This window comes from Xiphophorus maculatus, chromosome 1 (genome assembly GCF_002775205.1).
Source record: "Xiphophorus maculatus strain JP 163 A chromosome 1, X_maculatus-5.0-male, whole genome shotgun sequence".
Lineage (NCBI taxonomy): Eukaryota > Metazoa > Chordata > Actinopteri > Cyprinodontiformes > Poeciliidae > Xiphophorus > Xiphophorus maculatus.
In genome coordinates this window covers 12,357,157-12,369,624 of record NC_036443.1, presented here as the reverse complement: position 1 = coordinate 12,369,624, position 12,468 = coordinate 12,357,157, and the positions used below count along the sequence as shown (strand labels likewise).

The 12,468-nt window shown below is 42.3% G+C and overlaps 1 protein-coding gene across 8 annotated transcripts in view; it reads left to right on the top strand.

Annotated features, from left to right (window-relative positions):
• The window catches only part of casz1 (castor zinc finger 1), a 215,705-nt gene extending 204,944 nt beyond the window's left edge, over positions 1-10,761 (top strand). For 6 of the 8 annotated variants that reach the window (XM_023327638.1, XM_023327703.1, XM_023327524.1 and 3 more), the window contains 5 exons: positions 708-879; positions 3,485-3,633; positions 4,116-4,368; positions 5,015-5,377; positions 7,076-10,761. In XM_023327638.1, coding sequence (XP_023183406.1) covers positions 708-879; positions 3,485-3,633; positions 4,116-4,368; positions 5,015-5,377; positions 7,076-8,337 — 2,199 coding nt within the window. In that variant the 3' untranslated portion in view covers positions 8,338-10,761. The remainder of the gene's footprint in view (positions 1-707; positions 880-3,484; positions 3,634-4,115; positions 4,369-5,014; positions 5,378-7,075) is intronic. The other 2 variants (XM_023327809.1, XM_023327761.1) reach the window with 1 other exon arrangement.
• The last annotated feature ends 1,707 nt before the right edge of the window (positions 10,762-12,468 follow it).

The following is a 12,468-nucleotide window of genomic DNA, read 5'->3' as shown; positions in this document are numbered from 1 at the left end:
CTTGGCAAATCAAACCTAAATGGCATCCCCCCTGCCTGCTCTCATGAGCCAGTATTTCGAAAACCGTTTAAATGAATTCATTAATGTGTCGAAAATCACCCGTCTCACTGAAAGTCCCTCCCGTCACCCCCCTTCTCCTCCTTCTGCTCCCCGTCCGCCTCCTTTTAGCCTCCCATCTCCTGAACTGAGCAGATCTTATTTGGCCTGGTCCTCTGGGATGTGGGCCTCAGAAACAGATGGTGGTGCAGACACAAATGGGGGAAGCTTTTGACAAGCTTAAAAAAAAAAAACAACAACAAAATAATTGTACCTCCAAATACCCAGAAAATAGAAGATGCTGCACAATAGGTGCGTTGAATCCAGTCTGTCAAGTTTTTGGGAGAGTATAGGAAAGTTTGAAATTTGATTTGAGTGTTTTTTGATCTGGATAAGTCTGACAAGAAAAAAAGTTGAAAATAAGAGACAATATCTGTTTAAATGTTTTAGCAATATTTTCTATCTTCCCTTCTTGCTTGTTGTTTTTTATTTCTGTCTTTCTTTTGTTCAATCTAGTTTTTTTAGGGGTTTTTTACGGTGAACTTTTATGTATTCTAAAACAGGCTAAGAAGATTTCTATTTAACTTTTGGCCTGAAAAGTCTGGAAGTTTTACATGAAAAATGCTTTGCGGTAGAAGAGCCTAATTTTCCTTCTTCTGTCTCGGCTGCAGCACTGCGAGTTCAGGATGAGGGGCCACTATCACTGTCTGAGGCCAGGCTGCTTCTTCGTCACCAACATCACCACCAAGCTACCATGGCACATCAAGAAGCACGAGAAGGCAGAGCGCCGCGCCGCCAACGGCTTCAAGTACTTCACTAAGAGGGAGGAGTGTGGGAGGCTGGGTAAGAGCGAACATCCCTCTCATCCTCCATATGTAAGAAAACTTTTGAGCGGCTTTTGATTCGAGGATTAAAAGGAGTTACGCAGAGAGAGAGATGTACATTGATTTCTACTGGCTGTTGCAAGAGGATATTCTGTGTTTACAAAGGGAGAGAGCCCGGTGTTGGCAAACACAGCATCGTGCTTTGTGAGAGTGGTTTAAAAGGGCACGAAACAAGGGCCCGCTTCGCAGATTTTGTCACCGCGTTTTTGCATATTCACAATGCCGACCTCGAGTCCCAGAGGAAGTCTTGCCTGCGCAACTATATGAGCAATAATGTCAAAGAGGGCAATCACATCCAGGTTGTTTTCCTCTTTTCTTCTGCCGGCGTCAGAAATGAGCAATTAGGTTTGTGTTTGTTAATTATCTGGCTTGTCTGGTTGAGCCTGTTTGTGTTGCCTCTCAGCCGCCGCTGCCATCGCACAGAAAATGAATTAAAAGTGATCTGTTTTTCTTTTTTCTACTTCTTTTTTTTTCTTTCTTTCTTTTTGTCAGGCGGTTACACAAGCTTTTCACAAACAAAGCAAACAAAACCGGGCCCTAAACAGCTGTTTTTTGTCCCCAGTCTGATCTGCCAACTGCATTGTTCAGGCTGGCGGGGGGAGAAAAAAGAAAAGAAAAAAAAACGGCAGAAAGGATTACCATCGCCGGCGCTCTAGTCATAAAGAATTGATGGGTTGCCAGTATCCATGGCAGCAACATTAAACTGAACACCGCTGATGATGTTACCTGGTTTCTGTCTCACAAAAGGGCCTCTGTGTCACGGGGGTTACTGTTATTTGCTCAACTTTGCGTGTCTGAAACCGGCGCGTGTGTGCAGGAGCTATTTGATGACAGAGGCATGTTTTTCTCTTAAACCTGGTGCCATGGTTACTGACATGCTAGCACCTGCCCAGCATGTTACTCTTTCAATTATTTCTGCCTGCTTTTATATAATGGTATTTGATTAACAGGCACAAAAACGGAACAATCATTTAATTTGAAATCATAAAGCAATTAGAGCTAGACTAGTTTTAAAACAAGAGGAAAGAGCAGAAGACTGTGAAGCAGACAGCAGAAACAATTCAGAACAAAAGGAGAAACGACAACGGAGATACTTTGAGAAATGAATTTAATATGGTAATAATCGTATATTTACTTTGGTTTGGAGGGATGTGTGTGCATTATTGGCCCACAGAAAATGAGAATTTATTTATGTAAATTCCTAATTGAATAAAGCATGTCAGTGTAATAAAAGAGCTCCACAGGTTTAGTGCACAGAAGCCTTGACTTGCTCAGTGTGACACCAGTGATCTAATATTCCTCCTACATGTACACTCCGAAACACTTTGAAACCCAATCCCTCTTTTGTTGGAGCCATATCATGAAATTAAAAAAAAGGAAAGGAAAAAAAAAGACTAAAAATATTTCTCTTTGCGTATAATCTAATCAGAACGCCCTCATGTTGGTAATGTGGCCTTTAGCGCTCTAGTTACTTTCAGATGCCTCGCTACGCCTCGAAGACAAATTAATCTGCACATAGAGAGTTTAAAGGGATAGCTCTAAATTTTTCAAACCTGCTATCATTTAATATCTGCTGGAGATAACTCTCTTGACATCTTCCTTTAGATTAAATACAGATTACTCAGTCTCAGAGACTAAAGCTAATGGCTAGCTCAAAACGAACCAAGACCAAAGCAGACTTCTTATGTTTTATGATTACTCCAGTCTCACAAACATTGTTGGATTTTACCCCGTTGGTATTTTATAACTTCTGAACTGTTGTTGGTGGCTACTTAGATAGAAGTAAAAGATTATTTGCATGGGAAATGGAGATAGGAAGTGATGCATCACCAATGGTCTCTTTGTGTGGATCCTGTATTGACAACGGATCATGTAAAGCTTCCTTTCAGATTAACTGTCTTAAATAAATATTAGAGCGAAACAAAAAGCAAATTAAATATGCTTTAGCAGTTGTTTCACATGTGGCATAATTAGTCAAAGACAAATTAAGAGTTTGTTTGCGTTTCTGTAAAAGGTAAGTTCTGAGTTTGAGTGTAAGAATTGATCTGGTTAGTTGGCTAAAGCTAATGGCTAATCTTGCTAGGGCCTAGACCAAACCTGACATGTCATTTACTGTCCTAAAGAAAACTACGCTGACGTAAATCTTACAGCAAACACTATATCATAAATCTTTAAATCGTCATCATGTTTGCATTGGGCGTTTATTTGAACAGAAGCAGATGATTATACAGGAAAAAGTGGAAGGAGGAGATGCGCCATAAATGATCTTCCTGTATGGAACACAAGAACGTTTTCCTTTAGAGTAACTGTCAGAGATTAAACTAAAGTACTGGTAAAGCAAATATATATATATATATATATTTTTTTTTCTTTAAATGTATATTTCTTTACATTTTTGGTTGATATTGGACTTGCTTTAATACCATCAAAGTCTGCTTTGTTCTTTGTCCATTTCGGACTAGCCGTGAGCAGCAGCAATCGTAACAGGCTTTACAGCTAAGCTATAACTGCTTACAACAATTCAACAGAACCTTTTAACAGTAAAGCTGCTTTATTTTCTCCAGGTTGCAAATACAACCAGGTCAACAGCCATTTCCACTGCATCCGAGAGGGTTGCCAGTTCTCCTTCTTGCTCAAGCACCAGATGACCTCGCACGCACGCAAACACATGAGAAGGATGCTGGGAAAGAACTTCGATAGAGTCCCTTCCCAGGTACGAAACACTACCAAGAGGAAGACATTCAAACCCAGTCTTCATCAAGATTTTTCTGTTTGTGTGTGCGCATGACTTGCATCGGGTTTCCTTTTCTATGAGTCAGATTCAGGGAAAGATGTGGTGTTCTGCGAGAAAACAAGATAAATTTCTCATTTCCAGTCATACCAGTCAATGACAAACCCTTAATGACTGTTTTTTACTGAAATTTCCACACATTGTGATGCACAGGGCTGTCACACCTTTCCATCAGAGCACAGGATGTACTTTAAGCTCATTTAAGCATGTAGATTTTCTTGTTCTGTTTGTTTATTTTTTTTCTTTTTTGTTCTGCTGCTTTCAAAAGACAAGAACATATTCTTTCAAAAAAAACGTCTTAAGAAATACTTGGTTGTTTGCCAACTGCATTATGACTCATAAAGCCTGTCTCGAATCTTTCTGTACAGTTATGATAACTTTTTATGTTGTTTGTTTTTCGTCAGGTGATGTCGCTCGGCCACAGGGCGGACGAGATGCAACACGCTTCTGGTTTGATGTCCGGGCCCATGGCATCTCAGGCGGGCATCACCTCCGGCTTCTCCTCCTCCGTCATGGATGACACCGATGACTATCTGGAGTACATGGGAGGAGGAGGCGGAGGAGGAGGAGGCAGCCCCTTGGGCCTCTCCTCCGAGTCCTCCAACCAGGACCGGAGCTGCACCAGCACACCTGTGGGCAACGACAGCTCTCCAGCAGGTGAGGGGACGGTGAATTCAAAAAAGCCAACTCACACATTCGGCCTCACTCACGTTAATCTCAGCCATTTGTTACTCATATGTGTGATGATTCAGTAGTTTGGCTTACAATCAATAGACGCGAGTCATAACAACTCCTGAGGTTGATGACATCGCAGCGTTCTTTTGTCCTGATTCGTTGACGAGACGTTCGGCGTTTTGCTTTGTCATCGTCATAAAACATCCATTCTGTACATCAGTGGTTATCGATCTGAGTGTACTTTATCACATTTTCTTCTGGCCTGACATCATCCCGTCAGCTTTAGCACTTGTAAGTTTGCTGAACTATGTGAAGTATATCTTTTTATTCTTCTCTTGTTTGCGCTAAATCTTAAGCCTGGCTACGATTCTCGCATTTCTACATGCGTTGCCGTTACGATCCACGACTCTCATCATTGTTGTTTTGGCTGGTGTTTGGGTTACTTGTCTTTGAATGGGCCTCATTTTGTATCATTCTCTTATCTTTTATCTTTCTCCTTTTTTTACCTCCCATCCCTCTGTGTGTGTGTGTGTCTGTATGTGTGTGTGATGTGGCCCCTTGTTTTGGTGTACTTGTTTTTCCCCTCTCGCCTGTCCTTCACCCCCTTCTGGTCAACCTGTCTCTCCAGGACAAGGCTACCCCAACACCTCTTCTGCTCCCACCACCCCTGCTGACACTAGTGCCACCCAAAATGCACCTCCTTCCTCCCCTCCTCCACCGCCTCTTCCTCCTCCACCACCTCTTCCTCCCTCCGCTCCTCAGCCTGGCCTCCATGCCCAGGCCCCGTCTCTCCCTCCCGCTCTTCTCCGACCTCCTCTGCCCTCGCTCCCATATCTCCTCTCTCCATCCTGTCTGTCATACTCTCTGCTCAGCGCCTCTCTGGGAGCCACTCGGAGTGTTGTCATGCCAACCAACACACCGGCTTTCAGCCCCATCATTGCCACTCCGTCTCCGGTTAAAAATGACGTCCCTATAGTACAGGATGCTGCAGGTACTTATCCAAACCAACACTGCAGCTGTCACTCTCATTTACTGAGCCCTATGCAGAGTTTTAACAGTTTATTTATTTCTTTTATTTTTTTTCTTATCAGAATCAGTGAAAGGTTTATGTACACTCACCATCAGCATGCATGTTATTTTAATTTTAGGCCTCTAATGATGTGATTGAACTGTTTAGCTCCAACTTTTTTTGAAAACACAAATTTGGTCCACAGGTTTGATATTTTTAGTTAATTTTATTTATTTATTTGTGGAATTTCTCTAATTCCAACAGAGTCATAATTATACATCCAGGTTAAAATGTGTAAATATATACCCACAGTGTTTGGATAAACGTGCTTTAAGTTGTTGAAAACCTTCACATTCTGTAGCTATCAACAAGCTGGTCTATTTATTCCAAAATCAGCTTTAAAGTTCGTTTGGGATCATCTTGATATTGGACCACCAAACCGTCTCTCCTGAGGTTAATCTGAAGATTTCCGAAGAAATCCCTGGTTGTGAAATAGTCATGATGCTGCCACCACCATGCTTGACGGTTGGTTCAGCTGCCTAAAAGCTCAGTTTTTGCCTCCCCAAATCAAAATACCTTTATGCACAAGAGATTTGCTTGAAATGTCAGGTATTTGTTTTGGATCCGCCTGACCTCATTCCATCATGACACAAAACTTGCTTTAGTATGGAGAAGGACTCTGGTGCTCCAGCCGTTTCCATTTCATACTAGGTTGAACATTGTGGGTTGGTTGGTTTTTCCTGAACATCCTAACCAGTTCGATTGAGATGGTTGAAACTTGGATAGAATTGGATGTTCTAACAGAAATAAAATCTGAAATCTACATTAAAACTGGTTTTGGAAAGACAAAATAAGGCTTCTGGGGGAGCCCACCGACCTGAAATCGCTATAAAATTGCATACAGTCTTTTGATGCCTGATTGATGAAAACCAACCAATTTACGTAACCAATTTTGCTAAGCAGAGTAGTGTTTGTGGCATCATCACTTCCTGAATAAAATACATTTTGTTACAAAAATATAAAGGCACAGAATTATTAAGACATCCATGCCCATGGTTAGTATATCGAAACTTCTCACCAGCGCTCCAATGTGCAGCAACAGGATAAACATGCATGCTTGCTCTAATGACACATCGGTGTGTGCTTTTACTTTTGCACCAAGAGACAGAGCAGTAAATTTGGCACCTGTTCCACGAAGCCTGGGCCTTGTTTAGTCTCCATTAACAAGGCTGCATCAGCAGCTTCTTATTTTAATCACGCCTCAAGTTTTATCGAGGCCCACTGTTTCCTGTCGTGCAGAACAGGGATCGCATCATTAGCAGTGACCCCAGGGTGCCGCAAAAGGTGGGTGCCCCTCATAAAACAACACATAGATAAGAGGGTTGGTTAGGACTCTCCGCTCCCTCTTTTGTTTGGGGGCTGGAGACACTCTGTAAAAGTGTCATGTTCCACAGTCAATCTATCATCCTTTCCCCACTCCTTTAATCATTCTGGGAGTTAGGAAAGGGAAAAGGAAAAAAAAAAAAGGCTTTGTGCGCTTACTCAGCTGCGAGCCGCTTTTGGCTGGGGAGAGTTCAACATCAGAGTTTTAACCCAGACAGTAATTTGCTTGTAGTTTGTGGGTTTTACTTTGTGAGCCAAACTGATTACTCTTTAATGCACTCGCTTCTTTCTCTGCAGGCAACACCATCTCCATTCCCACGGCCACCGGCGCCAAGAAGCGCTTCTGGATCATTGAGGACATGTCTCCGTTCGGCAAACGCCGCAAGACCCCATCGTCTCGGAAGATGCTGGACGAGGGGATGATGCTGGAGGGCTTCCGGCGCTACGACCTGTACGAGAACTGCAAGGACTCGAGCTGCCAGTTTTCCCTGAAGGTGACCCACTACCACTGCACGCGCGAGAACTGCGGCTACAAGTTCTGCGGCCGCACCCACATGTACAAGCACGCGCAGCACCACGACCGCGTGGACAACCTGGTGCTGGATGACTTCAAGCGCTTCAAGTCCTCGCTCAGCTGCAACTTCCCCGACTGCCAGTTCTCGGGCAACAGCACCCACTTCCACTGCCTGCGCTGTGGCTTCCGCTGCACCGACAGCACCAAGGTGACGGCCCACCGCAAGCACCACGGCAAGCAAGACGTGATCAGCGCCGCCGGCTTCTGCCAGTTCAGCTCCAGCGCCGACTGTGAAGTTCCCGACTGCAAATATAAGCTCAAGTGCTCGCACTTCCACTGCACCTTCCCTGAGTGCAAGCACACGGTGGTGGGGATGTCCCAGATGGATTCCCACAAGAGGAAGCACGAGAAGCAGGAGCGGGGCGAGCTGCCGTCCGTGTCGCCCAAGCAGGAGGGGATGCACCACCTTGTCGGGAGCATGGCGCCGGTCGCTCCCTCCTCCCTGGGCGTGTCCACGTCCTCGCCCGTCACCCTCCACAGCTTGTCCCACAACATCAACAGCAGCGTCCCCTCCATGATCTACCAGCCGGGGGGCCTCGCCTCCAACTACAACCACTCTTACCCGCCGTCCTCCATCAGCCTAGACAGCTCCCTCAACCTGAGCACCAACACCAGCAGCTCCCTTTTCTTCCTGAAGAACGCCGCCGGTCTGGGCCTCAGCGACTCGCTAGATCTCAGCAAGAAGTTGCACCTCGATGTGGCGCGGCCGGCGCACAACGCCAAGTCCCAGCTGGACGACACGGGGACGTCTGGAGAAGCCGAGGACGACCTGTCTCCGGATGAGGAGGTGCGCGCCGAGGAGGAGGACGAGGACGAGGAAGAGGAGGAGGAAGAGGAAGAAGAAGAAGAGGATGACCTCAACACTGACTCGAACGACGACTCAGCGCAGGAGCCTGACGGCGACAAGGACAACGGCGAGGGCTTCGGTGCTTCCGTAAACCACACTCATACTTCCCAGTTGGAAAAGCAAGATGCTGACCCATAAAACAATCAAACCCAGAGGGGACAGTAGGAACTGCAGAAACATTCTGTGTACCACCAATAAACAGAAAGTGGCCTCATTCATCACGCTCAAAAACAACAACAACAGCAGCGGCGCCGGTGTGACGGAAAACGACGGGCCCACCGAAACGATTCATCGAGATGTTTACAAAACGACCAACATTATGAATTCAATTATGCATTAAAGAAAAAACGAGACAGAGACACATAGATTTTGGGCAGCCGTGTAAAGCATTTTACTACACATCAGTCTTTTTTGTGTGCGTGCATGTTTGACTTTAATTTATTTTTATTTCTTTCACATTTTTTGTGTGTGAAAAAAAAAAAACACTTTAGAAAAACAAAAACAAATCTCTCTATATAACTATATATGTAGGTGTGTGCGTGCGTGTGGGTGCGTGTGCGTGTACGAATGATGATTATTGAGAAAAAGGAAAATTTCTGGCGACATGAACTGCAAAGAAAAAGGGATGTGAATCACTAAGAGGAGCAGGATGTGTTTCATAATTTGATCTTTAGTTCTGTATTATTATTATCATTATTGTTATTATTAATTATTGTTATTAGACACTGAGAGGAAGGAGCTACTTGTTCCCTTCTTTTTGGTATACTTTGTTCTCACATGGGATTGACCGACAGTCAGGTCTATCTCAGCCTCAACAGTTCTCCCTCCCTGAAAACCGCTAAAAGAAAAAGCCCAGTGCAAGCATACTTTCTAACCCGGCCCACCACCCCCAGTGGAGGAATCAAGTTTTGTGCGTGAATAGTGCACTTTTATATTAGCTGACCACGAAGAAAACGGTGATGACAGATAACTCATGAGTATGTTTAACAATGTTTTTGTTAACATTTGCATCTTTTGCATCAAAAATGTGTATTTTTTTTTGTTTGTTTGTTTTTGAGATCATATTGACGTTCGAGCAAGGCAGGGTGGTCGTGATGTTCAGTTTCGGGGGAGAGGGGTCGGATGCAGCCACAGAGGAAGCATCAGGGAAGTGTGTTATATGTTGAAAATGTACAGACCGCAAAAAATGTCCAGATGGCATTTTTTTTTTTTTCCATTCATTATGGCTGTGGTTGAGCTCCTGTTGTAATGCTTTTATTTAATATTTATGTGTTCTTCCAAATGAGAAAAAATTTTTAGGGTGTTATTGCACTTTTTAGGTTCATTTTTACCTTCTGAAACAGGAAAAATAAAAAGAAATTAAGAATGATATATATCATTTAACAGGGAATTTGCTTTAAAGATGTTTTAGTTCACTTTTTTTTTTTTGCTTTTATGCACAAATAGATGTTAGTGTGACAACAAACTGTTGTTCTGTGGTTTATTTAAAAACTTGTTTTTATTTTTTGCTTCTTCTGTGATTGGACGGTTTGAAATTATATATAAAAAAGGAACTGTGTCGCGCCAAAAAATAAATAAAGAAAAGAAAAAGGCGCCTTCTGATATGAAACACTAAGATGAACTGTGATTTTTAAAGAATTCGTAAAATGCTTCGCTTATTGTAGCGCTAAATTATAAATCTGTCAGAACCTTGCTTTGGGGTTTTTTTTATTGAGCAAACATGTACGACTGAGGAGTGGACACACTGAATTATCTCCTGAGCTTGGCATTGGAAATAAATGATCATGATATAGGGAATAATAATAATGTGTGTAAGTCATATTCCTCCGGATATTGTTTTGAGAAGAAAAAAAAAAGGGAAAAAAAAAGGTTGTACAGTATTTTCCTCTGTAAAAAAATACCTATATATGAACAAAATGCTCTTTGATGAACGGGTTCCTTTAAAGAAGAAAATCCCTAAAAAGGAGAAATGACTAATAAAAAAAGGTTAAAGATTCAAATAGCCTCATTATAGTTTGCTTGTGTGAGTCAGCTTTTTATGTTTTCATTCTTCTTTCTATTTTCCAAACTCTGCCAGAAGCTCAAAACTCAAATACACTGATCTGAATTAATTCCCTGGTGTTTCCTGTTTATTTTATTTACTTCTGCTCTTATTAGTTTGAAATTCTCAGTTTGTCTCCACTTTGCCCATCTTCGCTCACAGACTGAACTGTCTCCTGGGACATTGTTGCAAAGCGGGAGCTGCCATTTGTTTTGTTTGCTCATCAGTTACCAACATAACTTGGATCCCGTGTGTGCAGGTGTGTGTGGGCGTGTGTGTGTGCGGAGGAGTAAAATGTTGAGAAAAAAAATAAAGAAACTGTGATTATTATGACAGCGAACATGTAGTGCTTGACAATGATCCAGCCTGAGGACACTATGGAGGGGGAAAGTGCAGGAGGAGGAGATTTATTTGACAGGGATTGGAACTACAGACCTGTGGTTCTGTGCTCCATTTCAGACCAGCATCCTGAGCAACAGTTGCAAATATTTTCTCTTTTGTCGAAACCCAACTGGAGGATTTTTCTCACTTAATTTAAAGACATCAATTGAGAACTGAAGAAGAAAACAGCAAGAATAGGGGGAAAAAATCAGGGCTTCTCCACTTCAGAACCTTTTGCTTCCCAAAAGTATTTACACCCCTTGAACATTTTTTGTTTTTCATTGTATAACCACAACTTGTTTCAATTGGATTTCGTGTGATAGATTAACACAAAATAGCTCATCAAGGTGAAGCTGAATTAGAAATGTTCTTTTAGATTAGTTTACAAATAAAAATTTGAAAAGTGTTTAGTGTAAATGCCCCATAAAAGCTCCCAATTGGTAAACAGAGTCAACTTGTGTACAAATGAATCTTAGCACAGAAGTTACTGTTGTGGGAAGGCCTGAGGGATTCATAAGAGAACAAACCAAGAAACAGGTCAGGGAGGAAGCTTTGCTCATCTGAGCAACGTTTTATCCTTCACTTGAAATTAGAAAGGATATGGCACAAATGCAAACTTACTGATCTCAACTTGATCCACAAAGAGAGGATTAATTAGAGAAGCAACAGACAAGTCCATGGTAACTCTGGATGAGCTGCAGAGATCGACAGCTCAGGTTAGGGAATCTATAGTTAACTTTGAGTCAAGTGTCTTTTTCAGTCTGGCTTTCACTGAAGACTACTAAAAAGAAAGGCAGGTTAGAAAGGAAGACATAAGAAAAAGGTCCTTTGGTCAAATGGGACCAAGCTGGAACTTACATACTCAAAATGTGGAGAATGCTCCGTCCCCAAAGTGAAACATGATAGAGGTGGTTAGAGTATCATAGTGTACTATTAGAATGGACTAGTCAAAGTCCCAAGGTAGATTCCAGTTTGGACTCAGCAGCATTCATCTTGCTGAGTAAATGTGTTAATCTGTCACATAAGAGCCACATAAAATACATTTGCTTCTGGTTGTTACGTGACACAATAGAAAACCGTTTACAGGGCATAAATACTTTAAAGACACCGGCTCTCTGCAGCGCAGTGTTATCAGGGTGCATTTTGTTTTATTATTTTTTATCTAGTTGATTTTTTTCTTCTTCTCCTTTTGGCCCTGAGGCGTGTGCTGAGTTCCCCTCCCGCTCCCTCATGTCATCCAGAGGCCAGTGTGCTGGCTGTCTCTGTCGCCTCGTCTACAGCTGTTCCTGTCCTTCCTTCTTCTTTTCCTTCTGATGTTTTTTATTAAAAAAAAGAGAAATAGCTGCAAAAAAAAAAAGAAAAAGGGGAAAAAAAAGGCGGGTAAAGGCATCGCCATCTGTCAGCCAGCTGGCATCCTGTATATAAATAAAAAGGAATAAACATTAAAATCAAAACCAGACAGAAATGACCTCCAAAACCTGCTTAGGCTGCTGCTGAAATGATCATTTTACTGCTTTAATTAACAGATTAAAAGGATGGTGTAAAAAAGGCGATGAAGAAATAAACAGGCCTGTTTCGAGTGCTGCAGAGCTTTCACAAGACAGCCGCAGTTTCATTTCACATTTTGTAAAACTTATTGCACTTTTAGATTCAAGGCCATCGGGTGTTGGCATTCAGTTTGGCTAGATTTATTGAAGTTTTTATATATGTATATATAGTTTTAAAAAATCTACAATGAAGTTTGTTGTTTTTTTGTTTTTTTCTTAAATACAGGTTGAACTTTTCTCTTCTGCTCTACTTTCACTTTCCCTCTGCTTGCTTATTTCCACTTGAGTACGGTGCTGTTA